The sequence below is a fragment of the Myiozetetes cayanensis genome, unplaced genomic scaffold, assembly GCF_022539395.1.
Source record: "Myiozetetes cayanensis isolate MyiCay16 unplaced genomic scaffold, myiCay2020 scf1, whole genome shotgun sequence".
Classification (NCBI taxonomy): domain Eukaryota; kingdom Metazoa; phylum Chordata; class Aves; order Passeriformes; family Tyrannidae; genus Myiozetetes; species Myiozetetes cayanensis.
The window spans coordinates 40,719,075-40,736,820 of record NW_026086604.1 but is presented as its reverse complement, the minus strand read 5'-3'; the positions used below and the strand labels follow the sequence as shown (position 1 = coordinate 40,736,820).

Here is a 17,746-nt window from a genome sequence, read left to right as displayed (position 1 = left end):
GATGATCTTTAAGGTTGCTTCCAGCCCAAATGCTTCTATAATTCTATGTCACTGGTCTCTCCAGCGTACTTCTTGGATACTCTGTTACCTTGTTATCCTCTCAAACACATTTGGCTTCACCATTCAGCCATCTCAGACCTCTGGGATTTGGTCTGATCCCTTGATCTCTTATAGATTGGGCATCCCAAACCCTGAATATCGACTCAAGGGAACTCTGGATTTATAGTCTGCCTCTTAAAGTAAAAACTGTCATAATTCAAATTAATTATGAAGCCTAACATGCAGTCTTTCTAAGAATTCCAAAACCAAGATCCTGTTGCTTTACCTCACATGAGAAATACACAGATTAAACAAGACAGTTAAAAAAAATTAGTATCTTTACATGTTTCCTTATTTCTCTTTCCTCATCACTTTTCTGAGCATCCTTGAAACTTGAACAGAAGTTCTTCAGCAGAAATTCTACAGAAAGGTGCCTTGAAATGACTTTTCTTTCCGTGTGTTTTCCTGCAAACCAAGATTTCTCATTTTTTTCTCTCTGACTGATTCTGCAGCTAATAAGATGCTATGGGAGCCTGCTTGTTTGCTACTTTAGTCTTTCTTTTATCTCAGAGTGACCACACAGTGTATATGAGGCTCTGCTGTTTTTATGTTACATTTATTTGCTACACTTTGGGAGTATTTTTATCTTCAAATGCCTATACCCAGACGTCGTTTTGCACAGACTGTCCCCTTTCTGTGGTCCTGTCAGCTTGGTTGAGGGTTTGCTCTGGGAAAGTATTAGGTGACAGTTATGTTTGTGCCAGGTTTTTCATCCTCTTTGTTCAGTATTATTCTGAAAGATCACAAAATGTATAAACTGTGAGTTGCTGGATTCCCCAAATCATAACAGGACAGGGGTCAACTGTGTGGGAACTGGTAGCTAGCATGTATTTATAAACAGGTGATAAATTGCATTTGTGTATGCAGAATGAAAGATTCAGATAACTAACAGCTTGCTTAAATGGCATAGAAATGCCACATAAATTGGGATCCTTTTTCAACTGAAATGGAAAAGTCTTTGGAAAACAGTGCAGAGAGGAAAAATGAGAGACCCAAGAGAACACATGTTTTTATGTCCTCAGCACTTGTACTGTTAAGAGAGAAAGTGTGAATCTTCTCTTTCCCAGTTCTTCACTGAAGCTAAGAATGGAAGGACCTTCTGTATATGATAGTTTTGTTGATTCCTCTTACATGTCTGGATAACATCCCCAGGTATAAGATGTGTTAGACACTGAATGGAGAAGTGAAAATAGATGTTAGATGAACAAAGTGGGGGCAGCATTAAGGACGAGCTCCACAAAGGAATTTAACTCCTAACTGCTGTAGAAGTCAGTGGGTACATTATGAAGCTACATTATGTACATGCTGCCTCTGAAGCCATCTCTGTAAATACTGTTATATACAAAATGGGTGGAAGTGAGACCTGGGTCCTCAGTGGTATTTCACTGCCTAATTTATATTTAGGCACTGGCATCTCTGGATGCTCTGCTTCCTATGGAGCAGGAAGGCTTGAGATTTGTTTTCTTAATACTCATTATATTTTTGGAACCTCATTGATCACCCTGCCTGTTTTATTCTGTGCTCTGGGTGATAAGGCTCCAAACACAGCTGTATCTAGTACAGGGCTGCTACAGTGGACTGTGATTTCCAGTTACATTGCACACCACTGTAAACACCCCCCCTTATAAAATCTGGTTCTCTGGAACACTCAAAGCTGCTGGCTGCCAGGGAATGTTCTTTAATGAGGGTAAGGAGTACTTGAACACATCTATGACTTGGCAACCCTTCCTGCTTTTTATAAGCTACTATACACTTCAGAGAGAAAATATCTTAGAGGCTACTTTTTAATGGGACAAGTTTACTTAAGAGCTGAGTGGAGTTGGTGCCAGTAGTTCTGTTTTGTTCTAGCTTAATATTAGCCTTGTCAAAGTTCTTATAGCGTCTCCTGGGTGTTTCTGTATTGCGTACCATATAAAGCTGGTTTTGGGAGCCAAGAATTTTGGCTGGAATATATATTATAGTGGTCTCATTATATTTTTCTAAAGTGCATCAGAGGTGGCCCTGTATTAAAGATCCATGGAGTAAGGCTGATTTTTTTTTTTCTTTCTCCCTTCTAGTTTTGCCTTAGCCCACACCGCAGACATTGGATCCAGAATTTGAGCCAACCCAAGTTTGAGGGTTATTTGGGTTCCAAGGTCCTGGTTTGGCCTGCAATAAAATTTGGGGGTAATTAGTGATTTTTTTTTTTTTTTTAGATGAGGCTTTGGATTTTGAAAATCACCAGGCTTTGGGGAGGGTACTTTTGGTTTGGACCTAGGATAGCAACTACTGTGCTAAAAGATTCCCTTCTCATCTTGCTGACACAAGTGATCATTCAAAGACAGCTCGCCGTGTGGTACATCCTGTCTTGCCTCTTTGAGAAGCTGATGTGTTTCATGGCTGCTTGGCACTTTCATCCCAAGAGACATCATTAGAGGGTGGACTTGGCAATATTTTTGCATCATAGGGCACCCAGCCCATCTTTTGCAGAGTGCTTGTGGTGGAAGCTGGATCCTGTTCTGCCTGCACAAAGGAAAAAGGGAGCTGCTCTAACAAGGCTATGCTTTGTCTGGAGAAAACCCTGGCTGCCACAGGAAAGATGGAGGGAAGGTGTTGAGATGTGGGTTAGATTTATTAAAATCACATTTGGGCTTTAAGTTGTCTCTACGTCAGGTTTAAGAAAACATGGCAAAGAACCATTTTTAGTCCCTTTTTTTGCCTATTCTCCCATACTGGATTGTGAGTTTTACCAGAGAAGCAGCTGCGTGAACCATAAACAGTGGAAACAACCACCTGACAAAAATACTATGGCAGAGCCAGGTGCCACTTTATGTACATGGAAGAGCAGTGGCACAGCCTTGCCTTGTTTTTAAAGTGTTGATGGTATTGGTGGTGCCCATGTGGGATGGGTGAAAAGACTTATAGCTCCCTCCTGTCCCTGCAGCATCTCCCACAGTTGTCTGTGGGACAGTCCAGCCTGTCTCCCTTCATGATCTCAACGTGGCAGGAGGCTGATGCCAGCTTACTTTGTAGTTTTCAGGAGATCTGATTCTCTCTCTTTATATGATTTTGAGGAAAAGCAAGACTCAGTGACACTGAATGATCTACAAAGATGAACTAATGGGCCTTTTCAGCCTTAATCCTCAGAGACCAGAGACACTTATTTTCTCATACTTTTCTACTGTTAAATTTCACCCAAAATTTCAAATTTAGTATGAAGTGATTTTGGTGTCCAAATCTGAATAATGTCTCTTAGGAAAAAAAGTCATGTGCAAACAGGGTAATCTTTATTATTATGACTATTCAGATGAGACAGGAAGAGGAAGACTATATGGAGGGAAGCAGGAGGAGTTCTGGTTTTAGATCTGCCCCATTTCCTTGTGTTCCTTTGACCAAACCAATTAACTTTTAAATCTTCTCAGTTACAGGAGGGAAAAAAGTGCTTATATACTTCATGTGGCTTTCAGTGTCTCTTGCCAAGAATTGTCAATGTCTTAAACAAAATGCCTTATATAAATGCAAAATTTCATGAGAAGCCTAGAAGACAATTTTTTACCTGCTCTTATTTTGCCTATCTAATGAAGCTACTACTTAAAGGTACTACATGAATCAAAATTACTTTATTTATTTAGATTGGTGAAACCATACAAAGAAGACCAAGTTTCTGGTTGCATTCCTGTTTATTTTTAGATTAGACTCTGAACAAATAAACCAAATTACTTTTCCCATGCTACAGTAAATAGCACCAGATATAACCTTTCCTCTAACCTAAAATAAACCTTTCCCAAACTTAGCCAATCCCATTCCTAAAATATCCAGGATGAGAGCTGGAGCTGGTGCTGTGCCCTCCAGGTTTGGAGTTGCAGGATGAGGGGCAAGTGTGGAGCTGGCCAAGGTGAGGGATCACGGAGACCTGGCCAGCACCACTCTCCTTTGATAGAAAAGGCTGGAGGCTGAGTAATAGCTCACTGCTGACCTACTGCACTTGGAAATGTATTGGTAGTTACTGCAGTCCTCATTACCAAGTATATACAATAGAAGCATGAATACAAGGATAGTGAAGACAAGCCAACAATCTGTCGGATTGAAATCCTTGAAGGACCTCGTAAATACGTTAATGTTTACACAGGGCCTGTATATTTTCACAATTACCTTTCCATGAGCCCAAAATGTTTTACACTGGAATGTTTTCAGGCTCTAGGAAATTATATTTTCTGATATGTCTGAAAACTGCAGGCTCAGCTTCTCTATTGCCCCATTTGTTTCATGAATAATTAAAGCTGGATTCCCTCTGCCCCCAAATATGCCAAATGAAAATGGTGAGTTCTACCAAGATTATGTACTGATTGTGATTGCAGCATGGTAAGAAGAAAATGGTTTGAATTTACAAGTGAGTGTTGTACCATAAATGTCAGATAGATGCAGCTACAGGATTTGCTTTTGTTGTAATTCAGAAGTGGCAAGAAAAATTACTTTCCTGTAGTGAGGTTTTTAAGAGAAACAAATTTATAACAAGTTGGAAAGGTTTGGTGCACTTGGTCAAAACCTTAAGGTGAAAGTTTGGAGACATGAACAGGTAGATCAGATATATAGTGAGTTTTTAAGCAGCTGTTGTGTTCCTCTGGTTTCTGTCACAAGGCACTTCTCTTTCCTGTGTAAGGTCCCAGTTAGAGTGTGAATGGGACTGTCATGGGATTGGCACACCTGTTACATGCATTGGACATGCGGTGGCAGTGGATTGGTACTTAATATGAGGTTCTGGTTCTTGCTGTGAGGTCCATCGTGAATCAGCTGTAAGGTCCATAATGAGTGCATCACAGATCCCTTCAGCTCACGGACGAGACTTTCTGCCTGATGTTGAGGGAGGAATAATAAATCCACAGTGACTTTTGGTGGTGTTTTCCATTTCTGGGGCGCCCCGTGAAATCAAAAGAAGTGACTTGTGCGCACTTTCCACAGAAGGAAAGGAGCTGAAGCAGCATCTGGAACTAATAACCTGTGTTTCACAGCTCACTGGTGGGCAGCAAGCGAGACACTCCGGCTCCAACAGGCCCTTACGTAAAACCTGCACACAGTGATTTTCAGCTGTGGGAAACTTGAAATGGCTTCTGCTGGCCCAGTGAGACGGAGACTGACTGGCTCCCTTCTGGTTCACCTGGGATGGCAAGCAGCCTGTACGGGTATCACCACAGCCTTCGGATGTGGTAGTGCACAGGTGGAGCATGCACATACGCACACAGAGAAATCACGTCCAGCCATCAGATGGGGTATTCCACTAATTAGAAAGTCTGTTCTGGTGTCTGGCCACCATTTGGCGGATACTGACAGTTTCCACTTAAAGCCAGCCAACCTCACCAGAAAGCCAGCTGTGCGGCTGATCTCATGAAGATGTCATTGAACAACTGTTTGAACTCATTCAAGAAATGGTGGGCCTGACTCTAAGCAGCCTGAAATCCCCTGAGGGTCTTTGCTGGATGTGGGAATACAGACATCCATTGATGTAATAGTTATACCTCAGTGTTCCTGAGCTACATGTAAGGATGTCATCCTCATTCTGGCACTGGGTATTCCTTCCAAGTTCACCTTAAGCTGAAGTGGATTCTCTTTGCTGTTCACATATATGTCACTTTTTCTGTTCCTGTGAGTGTTGCTACATACTCATAAATATTGGTAGCTTGTCATAGTGGTTGCCACGATGGAAACATTTATTTAAAAGAATCAACAGATGGCACCAAATACTTCAATGAATTTCAGCATGTTTGAGAAATGAAAATCCCTTTTTAGAAATAGTATCAGTTTTGTGAAGCTGTTAAATGTTATTTCACACAATCACAAGGGACATTTTTTCTTCAGTACACTGTGTATGCAGAACCACAGTGAAAGTAAGGCAAAAAAAAAGGCACAGAGTGGAGTAGTTTTATGAAAAGCCATAAAGCGATGAGCATAATTTTATAAGCTGCTGCCACTCAGTATGTGGAGTTGTGACAGTAGGTGAACGGGAGATGAAAGTGACATCAGACAGAAGAAGCCTGATGAAGCTGAGTCCTGGTGTTGGGGAGAAAGCAGAAAGGAGAGAGCAAGCCACACAGCCCCAAAATCCACTCCCAGATGTGTGTGTATATATTGACTGCATTTCACTACAAGTACACTGTCAGGTGCAGAGAGACACTAACTTATTGCCTGGAAGAGCAGAAAGTAATACCAGCATTCATAGTCTCAGTTTTTAACACGTGCTGCACTTGCAGTGGTGGGTCCTTGCCGTAAGTCATAACTGAGGAAAAAACATGTGCTGCACATGAATGGTGTGTAGAAAGCAAGCAGGTTAATTAAAGAAATTTTTTTTAAAAGTATGAATATTTGTGAAAATTTGTAGCTTACAGTATTTTTATGAAAAATTAATTATGGTTCCAAATGTGCCTGTGAGAAGATATTCCTGGGCCTGTAAGAAGAGGGATAGATTTGTTTTAGAAGGAGGAACTCTGAAATCTGAGGAGTTAAATGTCTTTCCAAATGAAGTTGATTGTACAGCTGGCAGGAGAAGTGCTTTTGCTTGAAATCCTGGTTAAAAGTGTCAAAAGCTTCTATTTACTGGACTGGAAACACGTTATAATCTAATTTTATGTTTTAATAACATAACTATCCTTTTCCACTAGAAAGTGCCTGATTCTTGGAGGGACTGAGGAATCTGAATTTTTTTTTTTTTTGTTTAAATTTTTATCTGTATTACTTTACTTTACTTGGTTTGCAGTCTATTAGACCTAAATCTCTGTACCCGATTTTGATTAAAAGGTCATTTGATAATCTGTGCCTGATTTTTAAAACATATACTGCTGTCACTCTCCATTCCCAGACATTTTTAATATACTACTCAGTGCTTTCTTGGACCAGGGAGAGTGGAAAAGCTAAGGTGGCTGGTACAGTACATAAGGGTGGAGCCCTGAATGAAGCTTTTATAAAAGCTGTCTCATAGGAGATTTCCTCTCTCTTTTTTTTTTTTTTTTTTTTTTTTCCCCCAGTTTGGATTAGGTTTTTTGGCATAGGTTTGTGAGAAACTCATTATGTCATTGCATTCAAACTGCAAGAGTTTGTGAATTTACCTTGGAAATTGCTCTGCAATGCTCTATCCAGAGAAGAAGCCTTTTCCTGTTTGGTTATAAGCAAGATCACAAGACATTTATTTTAGTGCTCAATTTACTTCCTTCTCTCTCCTCTCTTTTCACCATTCCCGTGGAAGTCTGTTTGAAATGTTTCCTTGAATTTAGATAGCTTGTGCTGTTGTAGTTTTGAGAAATTACTTCTTTGCCTCTGGTTGGTTGTAATGCCAGGGCAGATGTAACCCTCTTGTTTTTGCAGAAGATTAATACAGGCTTAGATAATAATTTGAAAAATACAAGGATAGCTGAATCATTGCCATTCTTAATACAGTAATAACTGTAATAAGTATGTTCCAGGGTCAGCCTGTTAGATACCGAGAGAGCTAATACGTTGCTGGCTCTTTCTCTCTGTGTACATTTATACACATTCATATGTGCTTTCTCTAGAGCTGGTTAGGCATTGCCTGCAGGGATTCTCCTCTCCTGATCATTCAGCTGAGCAACCTCGGTGGGAGGGCATTTGCTCCTGGCCCCCTGGATGCCAGGAGCAAACCATTCCCTATGTCTCGGAGATCCCAGATGAAGGTTCAGAATCCCCACGACAGAGGTGAGGACCCATTTCAGATCTCTCATATTTCCACCAAATGTAGTCTTTTAGAGGTCATGCCCTCTGGATGGCAGTCTTCAAGGCCATGTTGCAGCACCTTGGGTTGGACTTGCAGTGCTGTCGCTACATGTGTAAGGGCTGAGAGCAGGTTTTGCACGTGGTGAGTTGAGGCTGTGGTGTTTATGTTACTGTTTGTGTAATTCAAGGGTGTGGATCCACTACCACAATCCTTTACCTGTTTACCCAAGGTCTCATGTACAACCTAATTAATTTATTTGTAGCTAAATGTCCTTGAATAAACAACTGTATCTATATAAAGTGGGTAGAAGCTGCTGGTTTTTTAACTTAGTAGTATTTTATACTGATGATCTGGTGGGAAAAACTTAATAAGAATGAAGGAACAGAAAGGTGAAGGAACAGAAAAGTGAACTCTTGGCAGAAACTCGCCAAACATTCCACATGTTCCCTGTTTCTCCTGGCCCTCCTTGCCCCAATCCATCTCTTTTCCAAAACACAAAGGTTTTCTTATCTGTTTCCTTTGTTTCTTTTTTTTGTTCTGCAATTTTTCAAGCATTAGAGACAGTTTCCCAGCAGATTATGAGACCTTGTGGAAATCCATTTTTCTTTAGTGTACAGTAGTTGCTAAACTTGTATAACTTTCAAATCCTCTCTGGGAAATAAGTGACAGAGCTAACATTCAGCTAACCCAAACAACATATTTCCCAGTAAGTTCTGTACTATCAAAAGGCCTTTAGACTGAATAGCTAAATGTCCTCTTATTTAAGGATATTGAGGGAGCCAGGACCAGGGAATGCTGGGAAGCTTGTTGTCTTACAGTCAATGTAAATATTTGTAGATATACTGAAGGGAGTCTGAACCCTGCAAAACTTTTGGCTCCATAAGAAACCATGAGGGTTTCTTACTCAGTGTTCAACTAACACAGAGACAGTAAGGAGTCCTAGGCCTGGTCTGCCACGCAAAGTTCCACTGAAGAGTGATTTTCAATAGAGGTAATTGAACAAAAGCACATCACTTGCATGCATGCACTTACATCAAATTCACAGTGATTTCATAAGTTTAATTTAACTTTAAATCAGTTTAAATGTGTCTATTTCAGGAGTTAGCACTGAGTGGAACAAATCAATTTTAAAATAAATTTAATTTAAGTGGTATCCTTTTCCAGTGGAAGGAGGTCTTATAGACCTTTCTGTTTCCCTTGACTGATCTCAGTGGTATTCTATGAACATACTAAAAGAAACATTTTTTTTTCCCCTGCAAAATTCACTTGCAAAACTACTGAATTGAGTCATCTGAACACGTTTAACATTTCTGCAGTACATGTGTATTATTCTGTTATATAGTGGTATCAATATCGGCATGTAACTTTTGGATAAGCTTTTTCATAGTTTTTTTACAAAATATGTTGTTGAAAAGAAAATTGGTGGGCCTGTGACAAATATGCAAAAATCTTTTTTGACTTTCTAAGACCAGAAAAAAAAAAGAATTTGTATTTAAATGTAAGAAATTTCCTGTAGTGTTATGAGTTTGGTCACAGTGAGGTAGCTTTATTGATGATAGAGAGTAAGAAAGCTAATAAAAATCTGCTGTATTTATAATGTAGTAGCATCAACAGTTCTTCATAGCAGTGTGACTCATTTGGTAATAGAATAGATATTATGAAATAAATATTTTCAGCTTTTATGGAAAAATGAAGTGTACTAAAAAAAAAAGAAGAATGCCTTAGTGTCAGTAAATGAATGAATAGTAGAGACTAGAAATGAGTAGCTCTAATATTTGCCACTGTTTATAATACAGGTAAGTAATTTTAATGACCTCCAATCTTCTGATGTTCCCCTCAGCTAACAAACCAGCCTGTCCTCCCAATTGTTCAGTCCTGACTGTGCTCAGACAAAAACACACCACAAGCATTGAGCAACCCCCAAAACATCCTCCTGAGAACTATTTATACAAGATGCAGTGGTCATTAAGGGTAGTAAAACAGTGGTTTACAAGAAGCCCAAATAAAACCTAGGGCTGTCCCAAGCAGGATGACCTGTGGCGAGTCCATGGGTAAACATTCTCAGTGCACAGGGAAAGATGGGAGTGACAGCCTAAACCAGAAGAGGGCAAATCTGTGAATAAATCCAAGCAAGCAACATTGCCTGTGTTTTCACGCATCTTGGTCCTTCATGCGTGTTTGAATTAGGACCATGCTTCTCTCCCACCCACTTTAAGTTCTTTTAATCATTTGAAACTTACATAAAATATAGAGTAAAACTATTTGAAGAAATGTTCTCTCGTACTGTGTGTTGTCTAAGGAAACCTCCATGTTACGATTAGATCTGTTATGGTTAGTTCTTTAACAATTTATTTCAGTGGGAAAACTGCCACTAGATTTAATAGCAACAGGGCCTGAACTAAATTTCCATGAATCATTTCAGGACAGATTACCATTCAGGGATATTGGCATCTTACCAAATGACTGTCTCATTTAGATCATAAGGCAGACTGTTCCATGTTATATCCAGTCTCATGGATGTGGTCTTGAAAGGAACCTGAGACTTGGATATCATAACTTTGGTGAAACAACCTTAATACTTTAACACATTATGCTACTATAATGAATTATCTTTTGGGAGAAAATGTTCTCACATGCCCTATAAAATAAAAATTTACGCTAGACCTATTTCTGTAGTGTGGCTATAGCTCCGTGTCTCTCCTTGAGGTAAATCTATTAATGTAAGAAAGATCTACTTGATAAAATCTAAATGTAAGCACCCTGTGTTATTCCATACTAAAAGACATTTCCAAGACGGTGAATGAAATGTCCTTGCTTGAAACTGCATTTTGAAACCGAGGCCTTTGTTGCATAAACATAAACATTCAGCAGCAGTAGCAGTCACCAGCTGAACAAAGTGTCTTTGGGAGGCATTTGGGCAGGCTCATGGTAGTGTAGGAGTAGGGACCCACTGATGCTGGGGACCTACCTGCAGGGGCTGGTGCCTGGGCATGGTGTAAATTTGCTGTCTAATTGCCCCAAGGGCAGCACCTGGAGAGCTGTGAGCACTGCTTGGGCAGTCGGCACGGACACTGGTGGGCTAGTGCACGTGTAGGTGCCTGGGATGGTTTATAGGCTCCTGTTCGCCATTTGTACTCTCCTTCTGGCTCTTCTGCAAGTTTCCTGTGCCATCGTTGGATCTTGGCTGCTTCTGGGAAGGCTGATCCTGACAAAGATATGTTAAGCATGCCTTTAACAACAGCTTGAGCCCCAGCTACACAGGAGGAGGGGTGCTAGGAGACCGTGATGCAGAAGGCTGGGGACCTGTGAGTCCTGGCAGTAAGAAAATAGTTCCTCCTCCTCCACTCTCAGGTCTGCAACTGCAGAATAGGTTTAGGGGTCTGAAGGCAGGTGGAGGAGGACACAAGATTCAGTGACAGCAGCCATAGGTAAGACATTAAATGCTTTGTTTGCTTCACTGTCTACAAACAAGGACTCCTAGGTCCCCAAAGTTAGTGCAAAGATTCAAGGAGAACTACCAGCAATAGCTAAGGACTGAGTGAAGGGATTACTTGTGAAAACTTGAGCCATAGAAGTCTATGAGACCAGATAGGTGGCGCCTCAGGATGCTGAGAGAGATGGCCAATGCCTTTGCAAGGCTGCTGTCTTTCATTTTTGAAAGGCTGTGAAGATTTGGGGATGATGCCCTCATGATGTCAGAATGACAAGTATTTTACCTGTGTTCAAGATAACCCAAAAGTTCAGTTTATAGAACTACAGGTCAGTCAATCTCACTTCAGTTACTGGGAAAATCATGAAGTGAGTCCTCTTGGAACAGATTTCTGGGCACATGAAGGAAAAGGTGGTTATATTATCATGGATTGACCAGAGGTAAACTGTGCCTGACTGACCTGATTGCCTTCTATGCAGAAATGTATGGGTTTGTGGTTAAGGAGGGAGCAGTGGATACTATTTCCCTTTACTCTAGCAAGGCTTTTGATACTGTCTTGCATTGTGTTCTTGTTTCCAAAAGAAGATGGTACAGTTTAGAGGCTGAACAACAAGATGGTAAAATGAGTGTTGGGCTGGTTGGCCTTAGAGGGTGGAGGCCTAAGAAGGAGAGCACTGCAGGGTCTATCCCTAGAACTGGCCTGTTTAACATTTCCATAAATGACAGGACACAATAAGGTGTACTTTCAACAGAATTGCAGATGTTGACAAACTGGAATAGTCAGGGCTGACCACTGCTGCTGTGAGGCTCCACAACTGTGGCTTGTTTATCCTGGAGATGAGGGGACTTTGCAGGCACCTAACAGCATGCCCCTTACTCCCTGACCCCCACAACTCCAGGAGATCATTGAGAAGATGGAGTTGTGATCTTCACAACTGTGCATGGTGGACAAGAAACGACTGGCATAAGCTGAAACAAGGGAATTCATACTGGATATGAGGAAATACCTTTTCACCATGAGGAGAGTGGGGTAGTGGCACAGGGCTGCCCAGAGGGGTTGCACAGCCTTGATCCCTGGAGGTTTTTAAGACCTGAGTAGAGAAATGCCCAAGCATGTGGTTTGAGCTCACAGCTGAGTCCACCTTCATCAGGGGGCTGGTCCAGAGAACTGCTGAGATCCCTTCTGAGTTGAACAATCCTTGATTCTTATGATCTCATAGATACAACTCCAGTTTGGCTTGGTGTTTTCCTGAGAAGCAACATGTTGATAAAGGTTTTCTTTAGCCAATTCTATTTAAAGATGCCTTGGCCTTGTAACAATCTTTCTTAAAACAACTTTTTTGCTGGCTTCTCTCCTCCACCCTCCAAAAGCAAGGTTATTCTTTACAGCAACAGACAAAAGACTTATTGAAAGAAATGTCACTGATGATGAGCAGTGAATCAGGGCAGTCTTTAGTGTGTTCTTACCTTCTGAAGAAGGTCACTGGTGATAATGTAAGGTATATAGTGGATGTAGACAATACACACACTTAATTATCCCAGACAAAGCCAAGATCACAGAAGCATATAATGAGCTATCTCTCGAATTTTTACAAATGGCTGACTTGACACAACATAAGGATATTTTACAGGCTTCTGCAATAATGTAGAAGAATGCATGCTTTCCATGCAACAGAGCAAAACTGTGAAGTTGTAAAAACTGAGAACCTATGTACTGCTAAGAAACACACTCAAGAATCTGCTGGAATGTAACAGTATTCACATTACGCTTATTAAAAAATCATTTGGTGTCTGCACATATTTCATGTAACTCAGGAAGTAGCTATTATCATTATTCATGTTTTCACACTGGGTCCACTGTGCTAGGTACAGTATTTTTCATAGTAATACAGTGTATAGTATTTCTACAGAAAGGTTAAGGCGAGCAAATACAGATTTTTATCTGGCATATGAAGATGGAAAAGAGGCTGAGATGAACAGGAATCTATCTACTCATTTAGGAAGAATAAAATTCCTCTGGTGGAGTGTTTTACGCAACAAGCAGCACACTTCTGACAGCAGCTTGTCCTGAGCAGCATCTGTGGTTCCCTCTGAGTTCCATTGCTTGTACTTCATTAAGTGGTACCACTCAGTGAGATTAAGAATGAAAAAATCCATCTCTCTGGGATTTTTAGGTTTTGTTTTCACTAGTTGATACTAAAGTCTGCACTCAACCACTTTGATTTGCAAGATAAATTACTGCTCATTTCAACCTAGAAGGAAAGTGTGGTTCAGAGAGGCTAATTTTTCCATAAACTGGTGTTCTGGTCTGCTGAAACGTGGATCTGCAACAAGATGGTGTTCCAAATTTTCATTGCCTGCAGTCTGTTTCATATAACTGGGGATGGGTATGACGTGTTTTGATGCACATAAGACTGCTCTTTTTAGCGATTCATTGAAATCCATCCCAGTTTAGAAGAAGACACTTGTCTCACAGCTGTGTAGGTGCCATGTCTGAAGTGCATTGTCTTCTCAGCTCAGTTACTCTTAGTCAGGTGGTCACATCACAAAACCAGCAGAGTAACTCGCTTGAAAAAACAATCTTGTGTATGTCAGGAGGTAGGACAAAAATTAACAACATATGGAAAGAGTTACTTTTACCACAGGGATGAAAGGTACATTGGTAAAACAGGATGTGGGTAAATGTATGCTCCAGTTGTCTGTGCTGTGGTTTGTGTAAGCCTGTGTCTGACCAGGAGATTCGGGCTTACGGTGTATCCAGGTCATAGTCAGAATAATTAATGTTTGGGTGTTCTTTTTTTTGAAAATAGAAAACTATAAACCAAGCTTATAACTACAGCAGTTCATTGATTTCAGTTGTGAGATTCTGGCCTACTAGGATTCCATAGAAATTACTCTTGAATTTTGCAGAAAGTATCTTTATTTTTCATTTCACCCAGTGTCAGAAATAACAGGTACACGTTTTTCAATTTTATACATTCATATTTTCTGAAACTTTGCCTAGAACCTGAAAAATGTTAAAGAATACTGGAAAAATCTATATGCAATTTGTGAACTATCTTTGAAAAGGCTGTCTTTCTAGCTGCTACCGCTGCAAAAAGACGCCTATTGCAATGATAAGCATAAGCCTGAGTTTCTCCAAAGTACTTAACTTTAAACTATTTGATATTGTCCAAAATTCCAGAGGATTTCAGCTCAGATTAAAAATCTTTTTTTAATGTGAAAAGTCATGTAAATTGACAAATGAGTCTTATGACATCCTGTCTAGGATGACCAAGGCACGCACAGGATAAGTGTTTATCACATATCTCACACAAAGCAAGGCAATGCTTGATAAGCTGTTTTATTGGGTAATTACATTTTTTTTTTTTTTTACATTTGCAAATAAAGGAGATTGATTTCCATCTTGAAGTAATTTACTAACACATTATAAACTCATCAAACGCTAACATGGTACAGTACGCCTCATTTCCTGTTTACTAAATAATCTTCTGGCTGTCTGCTTTGTACCTTTCAGGTTGAACCTGGAATTGTTCTCTGCCAGGGACATCATGGAGATTGGCGTCAGAGTCCTTCACCTGAAGGAGAACATTGCCTCCTTGGCTTGACTTCATGCAAGTACAAGCCATGGTGGATCCCCAGTGGTTTGCAGTCCCAGGCCAGAACACCCAGAGGTGCTCCAGGGTACTAATAAAAGGCAAAAAAGCTATCAAATTGATGTCATATCATGTTTCTGGCTATTTATCAGATTTTTTTTCTTTAAGCATCTGTTTGTGAAGATTATTTGGGATGTACGTGAAACTTGTTCCTACTTTCTTTAGCATGAACAGCAGGTGTCCTTTAAAGAAAGGACCAAGGTCCTTTCCAGTACAAGGTTGCCTAGTGCATCAGGGGTTTATTGAAACAGCACCAATGAAGTGATCTTATGGGAACTGTAGAAAAAGGGATAAATGCCCTTTAGAGACTTAAAGGTTCACTGAAACAGTAATTTAAAAGGATTTGAATGCAGTTACTCATGACATTTCCCATGCCAATTCAAAGCTGGCCTGCTCTTTCTTCACATTTTTTTCATTTTATTAGTGTATGCTTTTACAGGAAATGAGTTAACATAAATCATATCACAGACAAGATAAGCAACAAAGTCACTGGAAGTAACATGCTAGGGTAAACAAGAATTAGACTGAAGGAATTCTTGCCATATGGGGCACTCTCAAAAGGCATATAAAATCTCCTGATAAATGAAGTATTTATGGTACTGTATTTCATATGACTGCAAGAGTGAATTCATCCTTTCAGGAAGGTATATTAAGACTGTTCTTTGAGTGGAGGGTCATGAGTGGGAGAGGCAGTGACTTCATTTCCACCTTGAGCATCCTGGAGGAAAGGAGAAGATGCATATGGAACTCCTACTGCATTGGAGTTGACACAGCAAAAGCCCAATGAATTATGCTGCCAACAACAATAAAACTGGCCATGTGTAATAAAAACACATGACCAGTTTTCTTTCGTAATATAATAATTTTTCATAATTTTCATAGTGTCCTTTATCCTGAATGTCTAGTACTTTACACCTTTTCCTGTACTCAATTTGTTTTTTATCCATTTCTGTTTTAATGTCTTAACTGGATGTCATTTGGGACCTACCTGTAAGCAAACAAGGATAAAAGTATTTTCTTCTATTGATCTGGAGGGTGTAAAAAGCCATCTGTGCATCATCAGTGCAAATCTGGTTAGGACTTGTCTGCTTGCCTGCTTTATAAAAATTTCCAAGGATGAACTACTGACAGCTGGTTGACACTAACTTACCTGTTAATAATAATAAGAGTGAATATTTAATAAAAATTGTGCACTTGCTTCAGTGACAAGTGAAGCAGTTTGTATAAACCTTTTAGGAAGGCAAATGAGAATTGTACAGTGGGAATTTTTTGGGTTGCAGTGGCCTGCCGAGGTAATGACATCAATAGGTGCAGTATTGTATACTTGTTCCCTTACACAGTGATGCTATCATAAACATAATTAATACAAAATGTGCTAAGGCGCTCAAACCCAAAATTTCTGAGTGATAGTCTGCAGTGTGTACCAATCTGAAGATATTATAGAACATAAACTAGTGTGCTTTTTTAGTTCTCAGCTGTCCATGGCAATAAAACTAGAAAGCACACTAACAACTGATACAAAGTTCCTTTGAAATTCCATTTACAGTCTCATAATTTCCTTATTAATTCACCAAACCCCCTTGCAGTGAGTGTCCCAGGCTGCTGAGGAGTGTGCTGAGCTCATGTAAAATGTCGTTTGCCTTGTAATGCAGAGTGAAGTGGTGTGGAAGGAAGCAAAAAGGGGGAACGGAAGGCTGATCACTAGGATATCCAAAAGAGAGGTGCCTTTAGAGAAAAGCTGATGCTCCCTGACAATTCTGGTAGGCTTGTGGTTTGCTTAATCTCTCAGAGCTCTTTCATGACACATTCTGTTAGAGCCTCTTAAAAGGGATGAAGGAAGAAGTTTGTTTCCCTAACACTTTCAGCATAAATGAGCTGTTGGTAGATTGCTTTGAATAAAACCAAGATAATATTTTAAATTGTTTACAAAGAAGCAGCAAATGGCTTTTTTTGGCTAGTCGGTTGCTCACTCCAGTGAAACCCATACAGAGTGGTTGTCTGGGAGCAAGCATTTTGCTCTGGGGTGCTCTGACAACACCTCTTTTTGCCCCAGTGTGTGCTCAGTGGCTTGAGTACTTGCATGATGAGTTCTGAGGGACCTTCTACTCAGCAGGGACCACAGGTGACTTTGCTGTTCTGCTGTTCTCACCAACACTGGGAAGGGAATGTTCTGCAGCCATGTGAAACAAACCTCCAGAAATGTGATGTGTCATGGAATTAATGTATTCATAACCATAAGCAGTTAGGAGTTTGGGTTTTCTGTCTTACTCATAAAATTGCAGATCTTGTAGCATGTAACTCTTAAGACAAATGCTGTGAACTCCTTAAAGGAGAAGGGTGCTGCTCAATGTCTTACCCTATGGGATACAATGAAATAACTACATGGAGGTGACATGAGTGCAGGCAGAAAAATGATAAATTACATTCCCATCTTGTACATCAATAATGTTAAAGTGAAGGATATGTGACTTGACTGGTGTATTTTAAAAAGGTATCTTGGGGAAGATGCAAAAAATAATTGCCATGATTTTTTTCTTCAGAGTTGCTTTGGATGTAATCATTGATTCTCAAGTGTGTGTGTGTTGTTTTTTTTCTTTCTTTTTTTCCATCTTTTTCCTCTAATGCAAAAATGTTGTTACTGGGTTAGAAAGAATGGGGCAACAAGCTAACGAAGGGAAAGAAGCAAACAATCTGGCAAGCTTGCATGAAGGCAGCAGCAGCAGCTCATAATTTTATAATACTGTTTCTCATTTATGTGTTTTTCTGTACCATTTTTTTGTCATGAAATAAGCATGGATGTAACACTGTAAATTTGGTCCAAATGTAAAAGTTATTCAGTACCTGCCCACACTTGGAAACTGT

At 40.0% G+C, this 17,746-nt stretch overlaps 1 protein-coding gene across 5 annotated transcripts in view; it reads left to right on the top strand.

The window, feature by feature from the left end:
- The window catches only part of LOC126646893 (uncharacterized), a 137,988-nt gene that overhangs the window by 44,407 nt on the left and 75,835 nt on the right, over positions 1 to 17,746 (top strand). For 2 of the 5 annotated variants that reach the window (XR_007630457.1, XR_007630459.1), the window contains exon 3: positions 14,746 to 14,912. Coding sequence is in view for 1 of the 5 variants with exons in the window: in XM_050328586.1 (XP_050184543.1) it covers positions 14,746 to 14,902 (157 nt within the window). In the remaining 4 variants the exon portion in view is untranslated. Of the gene's footprint in view, positions 1 to 2,155; positions 2,266 to 14,745; positions 15,702 to 17,746 lie in introns of those variants that run through there. The other 3 variants (XR_007630460.1, XR_007630452.1, XM_050328586.1) reach the window with 3 other exon arrangements.